The sequence below is a fragment of the Taudactylus pleione genome, unplaced genomic scaffold (assembly GCF_031769625.1).
Source record: "Taudactylus pleione unplaced genomic scaffold, aTauple2 ptg000154l, whole genome shotgun sequence".
NCBI lineage: Eukaryota > Metazoa > Chordata > Amphibia > Anura > Myobatrachidae > Taudactylus > Taudactylus pleione.
This window is the reverse complement of record NW_028284556.1, coordinates 3546235-3565348: the sequence shown is the minus strand read 5'-3', so window position 1 is coordinate 3565348 and position 19114 is coordinate 3546235. Positions and strand designations below refer to the sequence as shown.

The window sequence follows — 19114 nt, the reverse complement described above, 5'->3', positions numbered from 1 at the left end:
TTTTCAGAGGGATAGTCACGTTTTATGGGCACTGCCCTGCTGTTCCACTCATGGGCTGAAATGTCTCATCCGGTGGTTTGGTATAGGGTCTAAATAATCTTGTTCCCTGCTGCCATTCAATGACTTGTGATACAAAGTAAATCACTCTCATATCATATACTAACAATTGTTTTCTTATTGTATGCGAATTGCAACATTTATGTTTGTTCACTATATGTATTTGTTTTACATGTGAGTTACCTAACTGAAGAGAATTTATCTTACCAAGTTCACTATTAAAAGTTTTAATTTCATATAATTCTGTTCATTCATTTTCATTACATTTTCTTTCTAAGAGTGCCCCAACAAAGGCTTATTTGTCTTTTTTCTAGTTTTTGCTCTTTGCATAACTATTTATATGTGTATTGCACAAATCCTATGGGTGCATCACCAATATTAGAGTCATCCAGAATTTTTTGTTAAAATGTGTGATAGATCATTACGATGTTTTTTTTAATTTTTGACCTAATCTAATTGTATTAGGCATTATTCACTACCATTTCTCTCACCACTAGTGCGGACTCCGCTGTTTATTCTATAAACCCCACCGCCGCAGCTGTGCTGGCCATGGAGGAGAAGAGGAATGGATGAGCGCGCATGTGCGCGGAATACATGCAGTGCAGGGAGAGCCCAGCTACTGAAGGAGTGCTGGGCTCGCCTCCAGCCCTACGGACACGCCCCCAATTAGCATCAGGTAGGGGGTGTGGTCTATGGTAATTAGTACATCCCACTTATCACCAGGCACAGGGTAAAGGGGGAGTCAGAGTCCCTCTCTGCAGAGGACGCGGGCTCCTCTAGCCAGCCCAGCTGGGGCATGATTCAGGTTTGGGAATAGAGTAATGGTGCCCATACACGGTGCGATATGTACCTTGCGCCGCGACCCAACAGTTCACATATCGGGCGGACCCGACACAGAGCGATCGGGTGGTCGACCGCCTGATATATCGGCACCCTCTCCACCAGCATAAGGTGCTGTATGGGATCGTACATCGCATCCCCAGATTAAGTGAACATGCAGTAAGATCTGGAGGTGCGATGTACGACCCCACGGGAGCGCGCACTGGTCGATATCATGCCCACACACAGTACAATATAGCACCGATATCGTATCAGTCGGTCAGATCTGCTGCTATATCGCACAGTGCATGGGCACCTTAAGAGGGCAAATAACTGCGTACCTGGACAAACCATGTTGCACTGCAAGGGGTGCAAATACATAATTTTTTTTGCATGCAACGTAAATGCTGGCTGCTTTTGCATGTAGCCCACAAATGCTGGACAGCTTTATTGTTACAGTGCAATTTAGATTTCAGGTTGGACACCCCTCCCAAATCTAAATCTCTGCACATTTTAAGTATGCCCCAGCTGCAGTGCAACATGGTTTTTACAAAGATGCACAGTAACTCTTATGTCGTGTATCCACTAGACGATATGTTGGACGTTTTGAACGATAACAATGTTGTTATCGTTTATCGTCCAGTGGATATGCCGTCAACGACCAGCAATGCGCGCTCCCGCTGGTCGTTGACATCTTTCATTGTCCATACTTGCAGGACAACCTGACGATATCGTCAGGTTCTGCAAGTACGGGAATGAGGGAGGGTGACGTCACTGAACAAAATCGTTCAGTGTGGTTGCTCAATGTAGTTAACGACATTGAGCACATCACTGCCGGGAAAATACTAGACGATATCGCTCATGGAGCATATCGTCTAGTGTAGGTCTGGCCAACCTGTGGCTCTCCAGCTGTTGTGAATCTACAAGTCCCATCATTCCCTACCACAGTTTTAGCATCCCCTAACAGCAAAACTGTGGCAATGCATGCTGGGACTTGTAGTTTTTGAACAGCTGGAGAGCCACAGGTTGGCCTGCCCTGGTCTAGTGGATACCCACCTTTACTCTATTCTCAAATCTGAATCAGGACCTTGGTCGTAACAGCCCAAGTTTTAAGGCTATCCATGCTTGTGCACAGGTGACCGAATTAGTACTTCATTCATTCAGCCTAAACCTGAGTGAGCAAAACACCCTCCCTTTACTTGTAGTTCTTTAAGTTAGAGTAGACGCATGTCAGTGTCCCCCCAGAGAAAAAGATTTACTAGAAGTACAAAAATCCAGTTCTCCATTCTATTGGGGGACACCCGTAGAACGATCTCAAAATTTCAGGTACAAATGTACCAGCTCCACTGGAAACTTGTCAAAATATTGAAGCTATAGTCTGCTTAAGCAGATGCAAAATTCTGTGGGCATAACATAAGACCAAGAGGTCATAAGTTTTGTGAAGATCTAGAGTTATATTAACATAAGTAATCAAGGCCACGACAAGATCTAATAAGTGAAAGCATCTCTCCTTTCTTGTACAGCAACCAGGTACAAGGCCAAAATTATATATAGATTATATAATAAATGATATTTGGGCATTTAAAAGATAGAATCCTACTTTTGAAATTCTCTCGCTGTAAGATGGCCAAAAGAAAGCAGATCTTGCATTAAAGAAATATCAAGTCCGCTGATTCAAAAAGATCATGTTCTAGGTCTGTTAAAAGAAAAAGTTTAGCTCCCAAAGTAGGAATGGCAATAAGCCAGCTTCTTCTGAAAGAAAACCAAAAGTTCAGATCACAACCCTGTAAAAGCAGAAGTAAACCAGGCAAAATTAAAAAGCAGAGGTAGGAAACCACTTACCACACCAGGAGGTGGAGATCTACAACTTCAAGACCCTATGATCATTTTTAAACAAAATCAGCTTTCTAAAACCTAAACAAGGTCTCAAACACAATGTTGATATGTACCTTCAATTCATCTGCGTACATACACAATAAATAGTTTGAGATTGCCAACATTCATAACTGAGGCAACAGTTCCCCCTACTGTATATTAATATTTATGTAGATTGCCAAATATGACCTTTATACTTGTTAAATGCTTATGTTGGGGTTTATCTCTTCGAGAACAGCCTATATAAGATGTAATTTGTCAGTATGCGATCAGACTATGCTCGATGTACGAGATCCAGCTCCAAGCTGTTGGGAGGGGAGCTACTGGGAATGTAACCATTTATGTTCTGAGTAGATGATCTGACAAGCAGGTTAAGTGTTTATTATACTTTACGCTCTTATACACTGTAATAAATGTCTATCTGATATTTGCTGTGTGGCTTGATTAACATCTTTGTATCCAAAGAATCCTATCTCGTTCCACCGTGAACTATGGCTCTGAAAAGCCATGATATTAAATTGAGCTGTGGTAACTCCTGATAATATTTAACAGGTTATGTAGCTTCATACAAAGAGGACATGAGCAAACAAGTTACAGAAGTACAAACTGAGACAATTTCACAACTTTACATACAGTTAAACAATAATGTGCAATTCACAAAATTATGTAGAAAAGAGAAGGGAGAGGGCTATGCTCGCAAAAGTTTACAATATAGAGTGGCTATGGATGAACACATAATGGAGATTGAAAAATGCCATGACATTTGCCATATTGAGAATACCTGTCTACCTACTTTGATCTCCTCGCTCAGTCCAGTGCCACTTTACTTACTCTAGAACTTGGCTCATCAGAAGAGAGAGCTTTTAAAAGCTCTATTAATCCCTTTTCCACAACATTATTAGCCAATGCCAAGGAGGGACTAAGAGGCCTCAGCAGCAACATATAATGAACCTCAAGATGGCAGTTAAACGCCTGGATGTCAGTGGATACCAAAATATGTTGCAAAGGTGCATACAGTCTCACTTAAATCCTTTTCAGGTCCGGCAACTGGTAATGCAGTCAAGAGCATCAATAGTAAAGTGTGAAGGAGATGCCAAGTTCAGTGCTATAACAAGTAGAACACAGCCTGTGTGGTTTAAAAGGTGTAAAACCCCAATTGGAAAATGGTTATGGATATCTTAGATCTTAAATATATACATACGAATCGCCACCAATACCACCATATTATTCTAATGGGGGGGGGGGAATCGTTTGCTTTAAAAACAAATTTAAATTACTGATTTAATAGTAAATCAGCTAGATAATTCTAGCACACAGATATTCAAGCTGGCAGTCAAGGATTTTATGTTATGAGGTAATGTTTCTTACTTGTTGGCCAGGAGCACCGTCATGTGGAGTTTGACCTCTGTGTTGGTAATTACAGGAGGCTTCATCACTTGGATATAGCGCAAGGCCTGTCTGTGATCCCCTTGGCACATTAAAATTTCAATAATTTGGCTATGCTGCCAGGTCATCACTCGACTTGCAGCTGGATGAAGAATACAGTCCACTGAATTCTAATAAAAGTTTTTTAAAAAAAAAATATATATATAAATGCTTTGTTTAGTTTTGCCAACATTTAAGCTTTTAACAGTTTACTAAAAACTTTACACATGGCTGAGATTGAGAACTACCAGAGCTGTGAAGCTCATTGGCCATCGCAATATTAACACAGAAATTAGTTGAAGTTAATGTAATGGGGCAGTCATGTGTTTGTGAAGTAATGTAAACAATAGGAAAGATACGTGTGCATATATGCAAGTATAAGTATCTAAACATTTGTAACTTTTTTCAATTTAAATAGATGTGTTTATGCAAATGATAAATTGTGACCATACGTGCATATTAAAATAGTATCGGGTCAAATGGTTGCACCTTAAAAAAAAAAAAAAAAAGAAAAGAAATATAGCAGTCTGAAGTAATCTACATGAAGTGGCAATGTACTACATGGTCTGTGAGGAAGTTGGTTATTTGATCCTATTGTAAAGCTGGCCACACATCTAAAGATTATCTGTCCAACCAGCCAACTAGTTGATTGTATACCTTACCAGATTTTCAATCCAACCAATCAGCAATCTGCTCCCAAACGCTGGAAAATGGACCAAAAAACTGTTGTTTGAACAAATAGTTTGGATCAAACATTTAACAAACTTGTCTGAACGACCATTTTCATCTGTTTTCTGGGATTTAGGAGCAAATTGCTGATCATCATTTAATCCCATAAATTACCAGATTTTCATTCCAACCAATCAACAAGTTGGCTTGCTGGATGCAAGTTGGTCTAGTGTGTGGCCATCTTAAATCTTGGGTACAGAGTAGAACCTGAAACTAGACATACATTACTAATACAAAGAAAAGACAACCAGTAAAAGAAAACATTCGTTGATAAATCTGGTGTATTGTAAGTATCACTGTACAACATTTAAAAGGGTTTTCCCCCCAACTTTTGGACAATCACATCTTAAGACTTTAATGCAGTGGTTCTCAAACTCAGTCCTCAGGACCCTACACAGGTCACCCAGCAGGTGCACAGGTGTATTCATTAAAACATTTTATAAGATGTACAGGTGGAGCCAATTATTTCACTTGTGCTTCTGTGAGGAGACCTGAAACATGCACTGTTTGGGGTCCTGAGGAGGAGTTTGAGAACCTGTGCATTAAGACATAGTATTTTACATGAAACAGAGATAGTACAAGAGAAGATGTTTTGAGTGTTGTTCCAACCAGCCATAGACTATGCTACATTCTCACTCTATAGAATAGGTTCCAAAGAGCTTTATTAGCAGTATAAACGAATGTCAGATAGCACTAATACCCCAATTTGTCAAACTCTCATTAAAGGGTACACCCTACTTATACATAGGAAGACCGAGCTAATTAAGAAGGGATGTCTCTGATGCAAGTCGTTAAGTGTACAAGTTTATGGATAGGCAAAAATGTATTCCAATATGTTGTTTTCAGAACTAGGTCTCTCACCAAGGCTGTACCTATTCATGCTACTGTCTGATGCTGCAACTGAAAAGGCGTACCTTTCCAGTTCTACTAACTACTATAAAACACTTGTACACGATTAAAATATTGTCAAATCAATAATTTGAACTTTTATAGCACGATTCATTAGTTATATGAATGCCCTACAATTTCTTGCCACAACTTGCCATCTCCAAGCAGACATTTTTGTATACAAGTAGGGTTCAGAGTTAAAGCAAACTAAGGCCCTGATTCAGAGCCAGACGCTCTGACAGAGCACTCGCTCTGAATCAGGGCCGTCCCTCCTACCTTTTGGAGTGGCCTCCTGGCCGCTCGCATAGCTGTGGGTGACCACCCACAGCTATAGCGAGCGGCCAAAATGATGGTCGCTTGACCATCGCGACCATCGGGTTTGCGACGAGACCCTTGCGGTAGGGTCTCGCTGCCGCAAGCCCATAAGTGCTTTTGGCTCTATCAGAGAAAAAAGCACTCAAACTGACATCACTAGTGATGTCAGTGGGGCCGGCCCCAGATGGTAGGCGTTCCCATGGGAACGCTTCCGTCTGGACAGCCACGCCCCCGGCACGCCCACCAAAGGGGGCGTGCTGTCAATCACCATCGACAGCACGCCCCCTTTGGCGCGAGACCCATAACGACGGCTTGGCCGTCGTTATTTGGGTCTCGCGCATGCGCACAACGGAGCCGGCTTCCTCGTGCGCATGCGCACTTGGGCAACATCGACCCGCTTGCGAGCGCTCAGCGTTCGCGAGCGGGTCTGAATCAGGCCCTAAGTCCATGAGCGTTAAATGTGAGAAAGATCTGAATTGAACTGTAATTTACCATTGAATTAATTTTTTTTACCGCTTCAATAATGTAGTACCAGGTTTCATTTATACTATTTTATTGCTTTTTTTCAAACATACAGCTATTATTACGTCATAACAAAATTTGAGTGTACAGATGGGTCCACATACATCTAGCCTCCTGGCGTATTAAACAGCCCTTCTAGTCACGCCATGCCGTGGCATGACTCAGTAGCACCAAGCGTCTTCTTGTGCGGTTTTTTTCGCACAACGATGCGAATAGATAACAGAAGCAGCTTTTGTTGATTAAGATGATATGCAGCATGTTTATGTTCTCTGTGTGACTGTGGGTGTATCGGCATGCTAAACACTACGTTAGTGTTACAGCCGCTGACACTAACTTAGCATTTTGCATGCGGATACACCTGCACTCAGTCACAGAATAAAGGCATGCTGTATATCATTTTAATCAGCAGAAGCTGTATGTGCTACCTAATCGCATCATTGTGAATAGGATGCATTTTAAGGTAAAAAGATGCACGAAGAGACGCTTGGCGCTACAGTGTCACACTGAACTCCCGCATTTTGTGGCGCGACTTGTAACGCACGGAGGATAGATGTGGCCACATCTGTATGATGGACTTGGTGTACTTACTCTGAACACTCCACATATACAGGTGCGTACTCCTACATCTATCCTCAATACAGCATGCTGCGCTTCTTTGGGGCAAATTCAATTAGTGGCGAAAAGTGCAAAGATTTCGCCTCATTTGTCTGTTTGGGCACAATGTTTTCGGAATGCCAACGCTTGTCTCCCTATTCAACTAAAAAACCAGGCGAAAACGCGGTTATGTGAATGTAGTAAATTACAAAAATAGTGCAGAGAACAGCATATTTTGGGGAAATCAGTCTGCACCCCATAAAAAGCCTCACTGACCATGGGAAAATAAATAAAGTATTAATAGCCCTAATAAATGTATTTAGTGATGTTATATTGAGTCAAATGGCTGTTATATGCATGTTTGAATAAGTGTGGAGAAATTATATAAAGCAGTGTTTTTTTTGTGAAAAATAAGTACCGTAGTTAAATTTGGGGTACATGTAAATGTGTACTTGTATATTTTGCAGTCTCTAAAGTGAATATTTAAAAAAAAAATCCTCAAAAATACACTTGCTGCAGTCTCCTGCAATCTTAAAAGCATCTGTCTCAACCTTATAGCCCCCTAAAATACCAGGCCCTCTACTTTTTACCCATTTTCCAACACTTCTCACATTTTCGCCTCAGAAATGATAAGTCGTATTTGGGGTGTTTATAGTTTTGTTTTTTTGCCTTATTAGTCATTGGGGGGAGGGGGGGGGGGTCTGATTCTAGTTCCCACATTTGTACCCCAAAATATGGATTTTGCACCTACATTTCACCTGCCTCTGGGTGGAGAAACTTATTTGCCTGTTTTTGCCTATGGAGTTTACGCACAGGCGAAACCATCCTTAAATTGAATAGGTTGAAAAGCAGAAAACAGGCAAAAAGCGCAAATCCGCGAAAAATTTGACGATTGCGGCTTTTCGCCTCTAATTGAATTCGCCCCTTAGTCGCAATGTGCAACTGAGCCTGTACACGGAACTTTTCATGCAAAACAGCAGTGATCTGTACATCATAGCACTTTATATGCTGATTCAGAGACTCAGTCGCACACAGATATATAAGTGTTGCATATCAACTTAATCAGCACAGTCTCCTGGCGAGTCCTAGTCGCATCGCAAGACACATTTCGGCAAAAAAGTAGCGAAAGATGCCCAGCGCTAGCAGAGTCTCATGGGACCTGGTACGTCTACAGCAAAGATGTGCGAAGACACAGCTGTATAATTACTTTTGATAAATCTAGAAATGGCTTGCTTGGAAGGGGCATAACATGTCTAAAGGTCTGCTGTAATCACAAATAAATACTGCAAAAAGTACTTCATACAGTAATTGCCTTCACTAGTTCAACAAATGCAGTCTATCCTCTTTACCATCCTTTTTACCCACAACCAGTGGATAGTAAAGTCTCTTTATTAATAGGAAATCTAGACAGATATGATCATCCATACACCTACACAGCTGCGGTCAGTGGAATTTTGTGCTGAGAGAAGAATCTCGGTAATTTTGCATTATGGTCTTGGCATGCTCTATGTGTCCCGCCACGCAGTTTTGAACCACATGCGAGTCTAATTCAGATCTCTAATGCGACAAAAAATGTGTTATGGTAAAACTTATCTTTGTTAACTCTTTCTTTGAGGTTCATAGGGCCCACAGGGACAAATTGGGGTGTAGGTGGGACCTGGAGGAGCGGACACCAACAGCAAAACTTTTCAATCACAGGATGCTCCGGTCCTTTCCCCTATACCCCACCCACAGCCCGATGGCACTTCAGTTTTGTTAACAAGCCCAAGGCAGGAGCAGGACAGTAGAGAAGGAAGACTGGTACACTGAGGAATCACACACTCACGCAGAGAAGGGAACAGGTGACAGCGGAGGCCTAGATCCAGTCCACCCTGAAGAAAGGCAAGAAACTTTAAAGACTTGAGGGTCGTAGCTTCGTGAAGCACTCCATTGGAAATATGAATGCCAAATTCTGTGGTAAATCCTGTCTGAGGCCGGTTCACATGCTCTGAGTATGGTCTGGACCAGAGAGCTGTAGAATCCCTTAGCCATAAGGAGGGATGTCTCAAGAGCCAAGCCATTAAAGACAGACGGGCTAGGTCCGGATGTAGACATGGACCCTGAGACAACAGGTCTACCTGTAGAGGAACATTATATAGCTATTAACAGGACTGTGCCTCCCTCCTGTCTGAATTTCCAAAGCACTCGAGGAAGCAGGAATATTGGAGGGAAGAGATGCGCCAACTGGAAGGTCCATGTGACCGACAAGGAGTCTATGAAGGCCGCGTTGGGGTTCTTTGTTCTTGCTCCATAAACTGGAAGTTTGTTGTTGTGTCTTGAGGCCATGAGATCCACTTCTGGAAGACCCCATTTTTCCACCAGAAGCTGAAAGACCTCTGGATGTAGAGACCATTCTCCTGCATACACGTCGTGACGGCTGAGGAAATCCGCTTCCCAATTGAGAACCCCCGGGATGAACACTGCGGAAATGGCTGGGAGGCCCATGTGATAATGCAGGACACTTCTGTCATTGCTGATTGACTTGGAGTGCCCCCTTGATGATTGAGGTAGGCCACAGCTGTGGTGTTGTCGGACTGTTCTTGTACTGGCCTGTTTTTCAGAATATTCTGAGCCAGAGTGAGAGCTCTGTAGATGGCTTGAAGCTCCAGGATGTTGATTGGCAACATTGCCTCAACTGGGGACCATTGGCCCTGGAAGGAGTGTTGACTGGTTACTGAGCCCCACCTTCAGAGGCTTAAAGGCCTTGGCTGATGTCTGTTGACGTGGAAAGGACTGACCCTTGGCTTGCCTTCAGGGTGAAATGAACGAATGGATGGAAGCAGTATGATTTACCGCGGACCGCATGGCCGGCGGTTCAAATCCCGACAGAGGCTGCCCGACACAGGAGGAAATCCCGATAGTCTAGAGAGGTAAGTAGAACTAATCTAATTCCCCCCATCTAACCCTCCTTTAGAGTGCCTAAACCTAACCCCCCCTTCCCCGCCGCCTGAACCCAAGTCCCCCGGGGGTGCCTAACCCTAACCTCCCCCGAGGGTGCCTAACCCCTCCCCTTCCCCTAGCCTAACCCTAACCTCCGGGGGGGGGGGGGGGTGGCTAGCCCTAAATCCCCCCCGGGAGGCCTAAGCCCAGATATGACTGACAGTATAGAAAAATGGAGATTAGCGCTAGCACAAGTCACTTACAAATCAGAAAAGAACATTACATGTCTGCAATGGGCACCATCATCAACTACACAGACCGCAGTTGCTTGTGGGATATAGCGCTGTATAACATGGCCCTTGGGAGAGGTATACAGGGAAACGGGACCTAGCGATTCCGAGACTGCTTGCCTAAAATGGCTGCCGCGCGTCTGAGGGGGCCGATGGTGAGGTAGGAGCAGCCCAGGGAACACCAGGACAGCAGCGGATTGGCGCCCTGAACTGGGGTAGGGGCTGCAGGGAGAGCACCTTATCCCCTGGCTGACATTAACCACCGGGTCCCTTGGCCTTAATATGCCTCTGCGCCAGTATGTTCATGCCCGGGCTGCAGTCTGGGGGTCCGGGGAGCCCGCTAGCTAGTCCGCCTCGGATCCCCGCCGGGAGTACCTAGCGCAGGCTTGGCGTCACGTTGCTGCTGAGGGGTGATGGGGTGGCAGCAGACACATCCGGAGGACAGTCTGGTGCTGCTCACCCTTCTGGTAGAAATAAAAATTAAATAAAAAATAAATAAATAATAGCTTGGGCCGCATAAGGCAGCCCCCTTTTATAATGGTGGTTCAGCTTATGCCGGACACCAACGAAACTGAAGTGTCCTCAGGTTGTGGGTGGGGTAATGGAGGCTGGGATTGAAAAGCTTTGCTGTTGGTGTCCGGTCCTCCAGGTTCCATCTACACCTGAATGTCTCAAGGTCCCACCAACACTAAGAACTTACCTTTGTTATCTCTCTTTCTTCAAAGTCCATAGGGTCCACAGAGATACCTTGGGGTATAGGTGATGGCAAAGTCATCCAGGCACCGCATAGTTAAATTTTTTCTCCCAGGTTGCACTGGGTCTCCCTCTATACCTTGCCCCCGAGCTAGAGGCACCTCCGTTCGTAGTAAGCCAGAGGAGGATAAAAGAGAAGTCTGGAACACTCAAGAATCACATTCTCACATAGGAGACGGAAAAACCGGTGACCAGAGCGAAGCCCATCTGAACCACATGTGCGTCAGGGTGGGTGCCCTGTGGACCCTATGAACTTCAAAGAGATATTACAAAGGTAAGTTCTTACCATATCATTTTCTTCTTCAGGGTCCATAGGCTCCACAGGGAGACCTTGGGGATGTCCCAAAGCAGTCCTTTTAAGGGTGGGGACGCTCCTGAGCTGAAAGAAGAATCCGCCTCCCAAAGGAGGCATCCTGAGAGACAAAAAGGTATCGAATGCATAATACCTCAGAAAGGTCTGGACAGAAGACCATGTGACCGCCTTACAAAAGCTGAACAGCCAAGGCGCTACGGCGAGCTGCCCACGAGGGACCCACAGAGTAGAATGAACAGTCACAGAAAGCTGAATAGGAAGGCCCTCCTGAGTGTAAGCCTCAGAGATAGACATGCGCAGCCATCTAGCAAATGTCTGTTTAATGGCAGGTCAACCAGTCTTGTGAAACCCGTATAAAACAAACAAGGAGTCAGACTTCCGAAGGGAACTGGTAAGGTCCATATAAATCGGGAGGGCCCGTACCACATCCAAAAAGTCCTCACCTGCCGAGAGGTCTGGAGATTTAAAGGCCGGTACAATAATTTCCTCATTAATGTGGAAACTAGAAACCACCTTAGGAAGGAACCCAGGGCAAGTCTGATGTACCGCCCTGTCCTGGTGAAATATAAGAAATGGTGAGCGACAGGAAAGTGCCCCCAAGTCTGACACATCTGGCGGAAGCTACAGGCAGAAGAAAAACAAGAGTCTTTGCTGTAAGCCATTTGAGATCCACTGATTCCAAGGGTTCAAATGGAGGGCCCTAAGGACAACAGCCAAATCCCAAGGAGCCATAGGAGGGACTAAGGGAGGCTGAAACCGGAGGATGCCCTGGGGGAAAGTGCAGATATCCGGAAGAAAAGCAATCCTACGCTGGAACCACACAGAGCAGAGACATGCACCTTCAGTGAGGCAAAGCGGAAACAGAGGTCCAAACCCGCCTGCAGGAAAGCCAAAACTCTACATATCTGAAACACCTGGGGATCGTAACCCCTGGGACGACACCATTGAAAGTAGGTATGCCGCACTCTGTGGTAAACTCTGGCCGAGGCTGGTTTACCCGCTCTGAGCATGGTGTTAACCACAGAGCCGGAAAAACCTTTGGACCTTAGGAGGGATGTCTCAAGAGCCACGCTGTCAAAGACAGAAGACCCAGGTCCGGGTAAAGGCAAGGACCTTGAGACAACAGGTCCTGACGTTGAGGCAACGGAGTTTCGAAGGAGAGACTCTGAAGATCTGAGTATCAGTGATGTCTGGGCCACACTGGAGCCACCAGCAGGACAGTGCCTCCTTCTTGTTTGAACCGAATTACTTGAGAAAGGGAGACTGGAGGGAACAGGTACGCAAACTGGAAAGTCCACTGTACCGACAGAGCGTCTACCAAGATCACCCCGGCATCTCTTGTGATGGACCCGTACACTGGCAGTTTGATTGTGTCGGTAGGCCATGAGGTCCACGTCCACTAGGAGCTGAAACACTTCTTGGTACTCATGTCTGCAAAGTGTCGAGCTTTTCTGCGGTCAGAAAAATTCTTTGCTTTGTGAATCCAACAGAGCTCCCAGATGGAGCATCCTCTGGGATGGAGTCAAGGAGGACTTCCTCCAATTGATCAACCACCTGTGAGCTTGAAGCACAGAAATCGTAGACTGTGGTGGTCTGACACCAGCATTGGGCGAACTGAAGAAGTTGGCCTCCCACCCTGGGAGGCCCGTCCTGTCAGGCCAAGGACTTGTCGTCGGACGCCTCGTACTGCAAGCCTGCTTCTTGGACTTGGAAGTCTTTTTGGGGGCTGACCCCATGGCTTACCTTGGGGCCAACAGGACTGAAAAGATGAAGTCAGAGACCCTGAGGAAGTAGATGCCGAAGGCAGACCCGCAGACTTAGCTGCTGCCAACTTATCCACAATCTTGTCCAGGTCCGGAACAAACAAGTTTTCAACATTATAAGGTAAGACCCTCTAATCCTTTCTTAGAGTCCGCGTCCGCTCTCCAAGAGCGCAGCCACAAGGAGCGGCGAGCTGAAACCGCAGCAGCTGAAATCCTGGAGGTTAAGAGGCTGACATCCAAAGCAGCCTCATTAATATAGGTAGCTGAATCACGGAGGTTGCAAACCAGATTCACCTGATCTCTGGTAGCCTCTGAACAAAAAAGGACTCCTCTAGGGAGTCTTCCCAGAACTCCATAGCCTTGGCCACCCAGGAGATAGCCATGGCCGGCCAGGAAGCTGCCCCAGATGAAGAATACATCAATTTTAAACAAACCTCCACCTTCCTAGCTGTAGTATCTTTTAAAGAAAGACATGGACAGCATAGGTAGAGTAGCACTTTTAATTAAGTGCGTTACATAAGAATCCACCACCGGCGGTGTTTCCCATTTGGTACAATGTTCCTCAGGAAAGGGATATGCATAAGCCAGGCGTCTGAGGCTGGTAACGCTTCCCAGGCGATTTCCAAGCCACTTTCATGTGTTCTACTAGCTGATCAGATAAAGGAAATCCAGCAGAAGTAACCTTTATTTCCTTGAACAGGGCATGTTTGGACCGAGGAGCTGGTGGTTTCTCCTCCTCTATGACTAAGGCTGAACGGACAGAACGTATCAGAGCCGGAATATTGATTTTAGACTTTGACTCCGAGCCCTCTCTGCGAGAGGTGGAGACCGAGACATCTAGAATCTCCCCATCATCCGATGTCATGTCATCATGTAGTGTAGACTGAGATGACGGCATAGGCCTTTTAGCTGGTCTAAGGGGTTTATCCTCATGCAGCATAGCCTGGAGGGCAGTAGAGGTATCCGCCAGGGTCTGCACCATAGTAGAGAATGTATCTACCCACGGAGGAGGCACAGATGGAATCTGCATGGGTGAAACATATTGAGGCAGGCCCCGTGAGGGCAAAACAGACTGCTGTGGGAACCCCATCGGGGGAAACACAAAAGGTACTGCCAAACACCCCGCAATGGCCGACAATGGCTGAGCAAAGCACGCCCAAGGAGGCTCCTGCAAGATGGCTGAGACCATAGAGGGGCCTGGAGGAGAATAACACCTCACACAACCCCTCTTGCACCACGTCTCCCGCACCTAATGGTGCATACACACGGTCAAATTTTTCCTTCAGATATGAACGATAACGATTTAAAAGTCGTTCAGTCGTTCATATCTGAAGGAAAATCGTTCCTGACATGCCTGAACGATGGACGATCAACGATGCGCGTTCCCGATGGTCAGATAACGATTTCTGACATCTGATGTGTTTGCAGTCAGACTTGGACGATTCCATTCATTTTAATGCAGTCAAAAATCGTTCAAATCGTTCAAAACTTTGGTAAAATCGTTCAAATCGTTTAATCGTTCATCTGACAAATCTGACAAGTCTGACAAATCTGACCGTGTGTATGCTCCATAACCCTGCCGCACATGATTTGCACGACAGCAGGGCGGGAGCAGAATTGTGCCAATTATCCTCACTTTCAGACATATTGTAGAAAAGAAAGTACACACTGTATGTGACAAAACCACACAGATATTGTATAAATGAGGTATAATACACACGCTGACAACACTTGTACTGTAAGGGCTCAGAGAAAAAGAATAGTTAGAGTAATATGGCTGACAGAATAAGAAAGAAACAGACAGACAGTGCTAGCTTAAAGTCACATACAATGCAGAAAACACCTGCACAATGGCACTACAAGTCAACCACACAGACTCAGTGTCTGGTAGGCTATAGTGCTACATATGTTGACCAGTATTTGAGGTGAGGTATGTAGGGGGACCTGGGCTCCGTACATCCAGAGAGCTCTGCGACTAGCCAGGGAAATAGAATTGCCGCCAGAGACCTCAGAGGGGGCGTAACCTTAGGAGGAGTGCTGCCTCAGCCCAGCCAGGCCGCAGTGGAAAGTCACACTGAGCAGATGTGAGGAGACGGCTGTGAACAGGGAAAGCTGCCATCCCTGGCCGGCAATTAACCCCCAGGACGCTGGTATACGCGCCAGCCTAAGTTTCTAGTGGAAGTGCAGGTTATCTGAGCCTGGCTCCACCTGCTGTCATCTCCAGACCGGCCCCAAGACCCGAAGGAAAAAGGACTGCTCAAAGCAGATCACCGCAAGCAGTGACTCTCCAGAAATTGCCCAGGTGCCACATCTAACCAAAGGTTGATTATATGAGAGAAGTAGTGGAGGCCACTCAACGGGACGTAGGTGATGTCATCAGCAGGAGCCGTGGCTGGGGAGGCCGTGGAGATGATGGACACATGGGTGAGTAACATGATATATACTGCACATTTTTTACCATTTGTATGTCTTGATAAAAGCATTAACTTTCTGAAACGTTGACAGTGACACCGGCTCAGTCTGGTTTATTTCTACAAGCTACCTAAGTCCCATTGAGTGCCCTTCACTACTTCTCACAATACACATATATACGCACACATAGAGACAGAGAAAATAAATATATATAAAACGATCTCCATCTAAAGGTGCGTATCCACTTGCCGATGAGGTAACAATACAATTACAACATTGTAATCGTAGAGTTGTTTCTCATCCTCTGTAGTGCCTACACTGAACTAAATGTTGTTCACTATAGGCACCCTCCCTCATCCCCGAACATGCCCAATTGGTTGTTATTGGCAAGCATGTTCAGGCGATGATTGATGTCGGAAACGACCGGCGGGGGTGCGCATCGCTGGTTGTTTCTGACGACATACTGCCTGATTTATGCACGATTAATGAGCGATTGAACGATTAGGATGTCGTAATCGTTCACTCATTTATATCGGCAAGTGGATACGCACCTTAACTTATAAGTGGCTTAACCCATTGAAAGAGCTGTTATGGAGTACTGAAGGAGAAATACAACCATATACAGTAGAAGCTGTTTAACAGAGCTAAGTAGCTACAAACTGATTAGCTGTGTGCTGGATTTGCACTCCGTAACAGATTAACATGATTAACAGCGAGCAAGCAACCAGCTTTAGGCAAGTATGTATGTGAGTGTAATTGATTTAACATTTCAGCAAAACGTTTTTATACAAAAACTCAATAGGCATCATATTTCCTCATAGTTATCCAGTTAAGCAAACATACCTGATTATCATTGTGATCCAGAAGCCAAAACCCTTGTGTAAGCTTTATTAGTCCACAGGGGACAGAAAAAACAGTGGGGAACGATTCTATTGAGGATTCAAGCTTGTCTGGAAAAGAATACATGATATCCAGCAAACAATAAATTGTCTGAGGAAAACAGTTAAGGTTAATTCAAAGAACATAAGTGTAAAGTGTTATGTGTAAAGGGCCATATCCATTAGCAGATAAATTGAACAACTGAACGATATATCGTTCAGTCGTTCAATTTATCTGCTAATGGATAGGCCCTGAATGACGACAGATGCGCACTCCCACGGCCGATAAATTGGGTCTTCCGTCTCTCCAACATGTTGGTCAATTATCACTTATCGCTGCCAGATATTAGAAATATCTGGCAGTTTATAAGCAGTAAAAAGACGAACGATATTTTTAATGAAAAGTCATATAAACATCAAAAAAATTCCACTCCATGAATGATGTCATGCAATATCGTTCGTCGTTTGCAAAAATCTATCATGTGCATGACAGATATCTGTCACCGCAGCCCCAGGAATTTAAGGGATAATCTTTTGTCTTTCATCGTTAGAAAAAGATCTGCTAATGGATAGGCCCCTTAAAAGTTACTTACAGCAGACCAACAGATGTAACCTAAAATGTGTGCAACTCTGTCCTACTTAAAGTAAATCGGAATTCAGTCGATTTTTACGTATAACAAGAGATATGGTAAGAACTTACCTTTGTTATCTCTGTTTCTATGAAGTCCATAGGGTCCACAGGGTTGACCTTGGGGTATAGCTGGATCTGGATCCACGGGCACCACGCAGTTAAAGCTTTCACTGCTCCCGGGATGCACTTGGGTCCGTCCTCCTCTATACCCCCGCCCCCGAGCCACAGGCACCTCAGTTGGTAAGCAGCCCAGGCCGGAGGAGGAGACTAAACAGAGAGAAGGAAGACTGGAACACACAAGAAACCATACTCACAGAAATGGGAGACGGAAAACCGGTGACCAACCACACAGCCCATTGGAAGCCAGGTGCGTCAGGGCGGGCGCCTTGTGGATCCTATGGACTTCGTAGAAACAGATAACAAAGGTAAGTTCTTACCATATCTCTTGTTTTCTACTTCAGGGTCCATAGGGGGTCCACGGGGTTGACCTTGGGGATGTCCCAAAGCAGTTCAACTAAGGGCGGGGACACTCCTGTGCAGAAAGGAGAATCCTGCGCCTGAAGGATGCATCCTGAGAGGCAAAGGTGTCAAACGCATAAAACCTCAAAAATGTCTGAATTGAAGACCAAGTGGCTGCCTTGCACAGCTGAACAGCGGAGGCACCACGTCTAGCAGCCCAAGAAGGACCCACAGAACGAGTGGAATGAGCCTTAACAGAGGCCGGAACAGGTAAACGTTCCTGTATATAAGCCTCCCTAATAACAGAACAAAGCCAACGGGCTAACGTTTGTTTGTTGGCAGGCCAACCCCTCTTATGAAAACCAAAGAGGAAAAACAAGGAATCGGACTTTCTTACAGAAGCCGTCCGATCAACAAACTCTGAGAGCACGGACAACGTCCAATGAAGCCTCACCAGCTGTAAGATCAGGAGATTGGAAAGCTGGTACCACAAGTTCCTGATTGATGTGGAACTTAGAGACTACTTTAGGCAAGAACTCAGGACGAGTACGAAGCACAGCCCTGTCCTGGTGAAAAATTAGGAAGGGGGGAGACTACAGGAAAGTGCCCCCAACTCGGATAGCCTCCTGGCTGATGCAATTGCCAGGAGAAACACAGTCTTCAGTGTTAACCACTTGAGGTCAACGGACTCAAGAGGCTCAAAGGGAGGTCCCTGCAGAACTCGAAGAACCACCGCCAAGTCCCATGGAGCCACCAAAGACACAAAGGGAGGTTGAATCCTAAGCACACCTTGGAAAAAGGTGTGAACATCAGGCAGGGTATCGATCCGTCGTTGGAACCAAACAGACAGAGCCGATACATGAACCTTCAGGGAAGCAAGCCGTAAGCCCAGGTCAAGACCTGACTGTAGAAATACCAAAATCCTAGAAACCCTGAACACTTGAGGATCAAAGTTTCTGGACTCACACCAGTGAAAGTAAGTGTGCCACACTCTGTGGTAAATCCGTGCAGAGGCAGGCTTGCGCGCCCTCAGCATGGTACAGATGACAAAGGTAGAAAAACCCCGGAACCTTAAGACGGCTGTCTCAAGAGCCACGCCGTCAAAGACAGCCGACCCAGATCCGGGTAAAGACAGGGCCCCTGAGACAGCAGGTCCCGACGCTGAGGCAGAAGGAACGGAGCGTCTACGGACAAGCTCCTGAGATCAGAGTACCAAGGACGTCTGGGCCACCAGCAGAAACGTGCCCCCGTCCTGTTTGATCTTTCTGAGTACCTGAGGTAGTAGGGAGATCGGAGGGAACAGGTACGCCAGGTGAAATGTCCACTTCACCGACAGCGCGTCCACTAGGCTTGCGCCTGCATCTCGTCCTTGAGCCGTACACGGGCAACTTGCAGTTGTGACGGGAAGCCATCAGGTCCAACTCCGGCAGTCCCCATTTGTCCACGAGAAGTTGAAACACCTCTGGGTGAAG

General features: G+C 45.6%; 1 protein-coding gene across 3 annotated transcripts in view; it reads right to left on the bottom strand.

Moving 5' to 3' along the window:
• AHCTF1 (AT-hook containing transcription factor 1) overlaps positions 1–19114 on the bottom strand; it is a 222981-nt gene that overhangs the window by 102641 nt on the left and 101226 nt on the right. For all 3 annotated transcript variants that reach the window (XM_088474344.1, XM_088474346.1, XM_088474345.1), the window contains 2 exons: positions 16518–16664; positions 4120–4307 (listed from right to left, as the gene is read on the bottom strand). In XM_088474344.1, coding sequence (XP_088330470.1) covers positions 4120–4307; positions 16518–16664 — 335 coding nt within the window. The remainder of the gene's footprint in view (positions 1–4119; positions 4308–16517; positions 16665–19114) is intronic.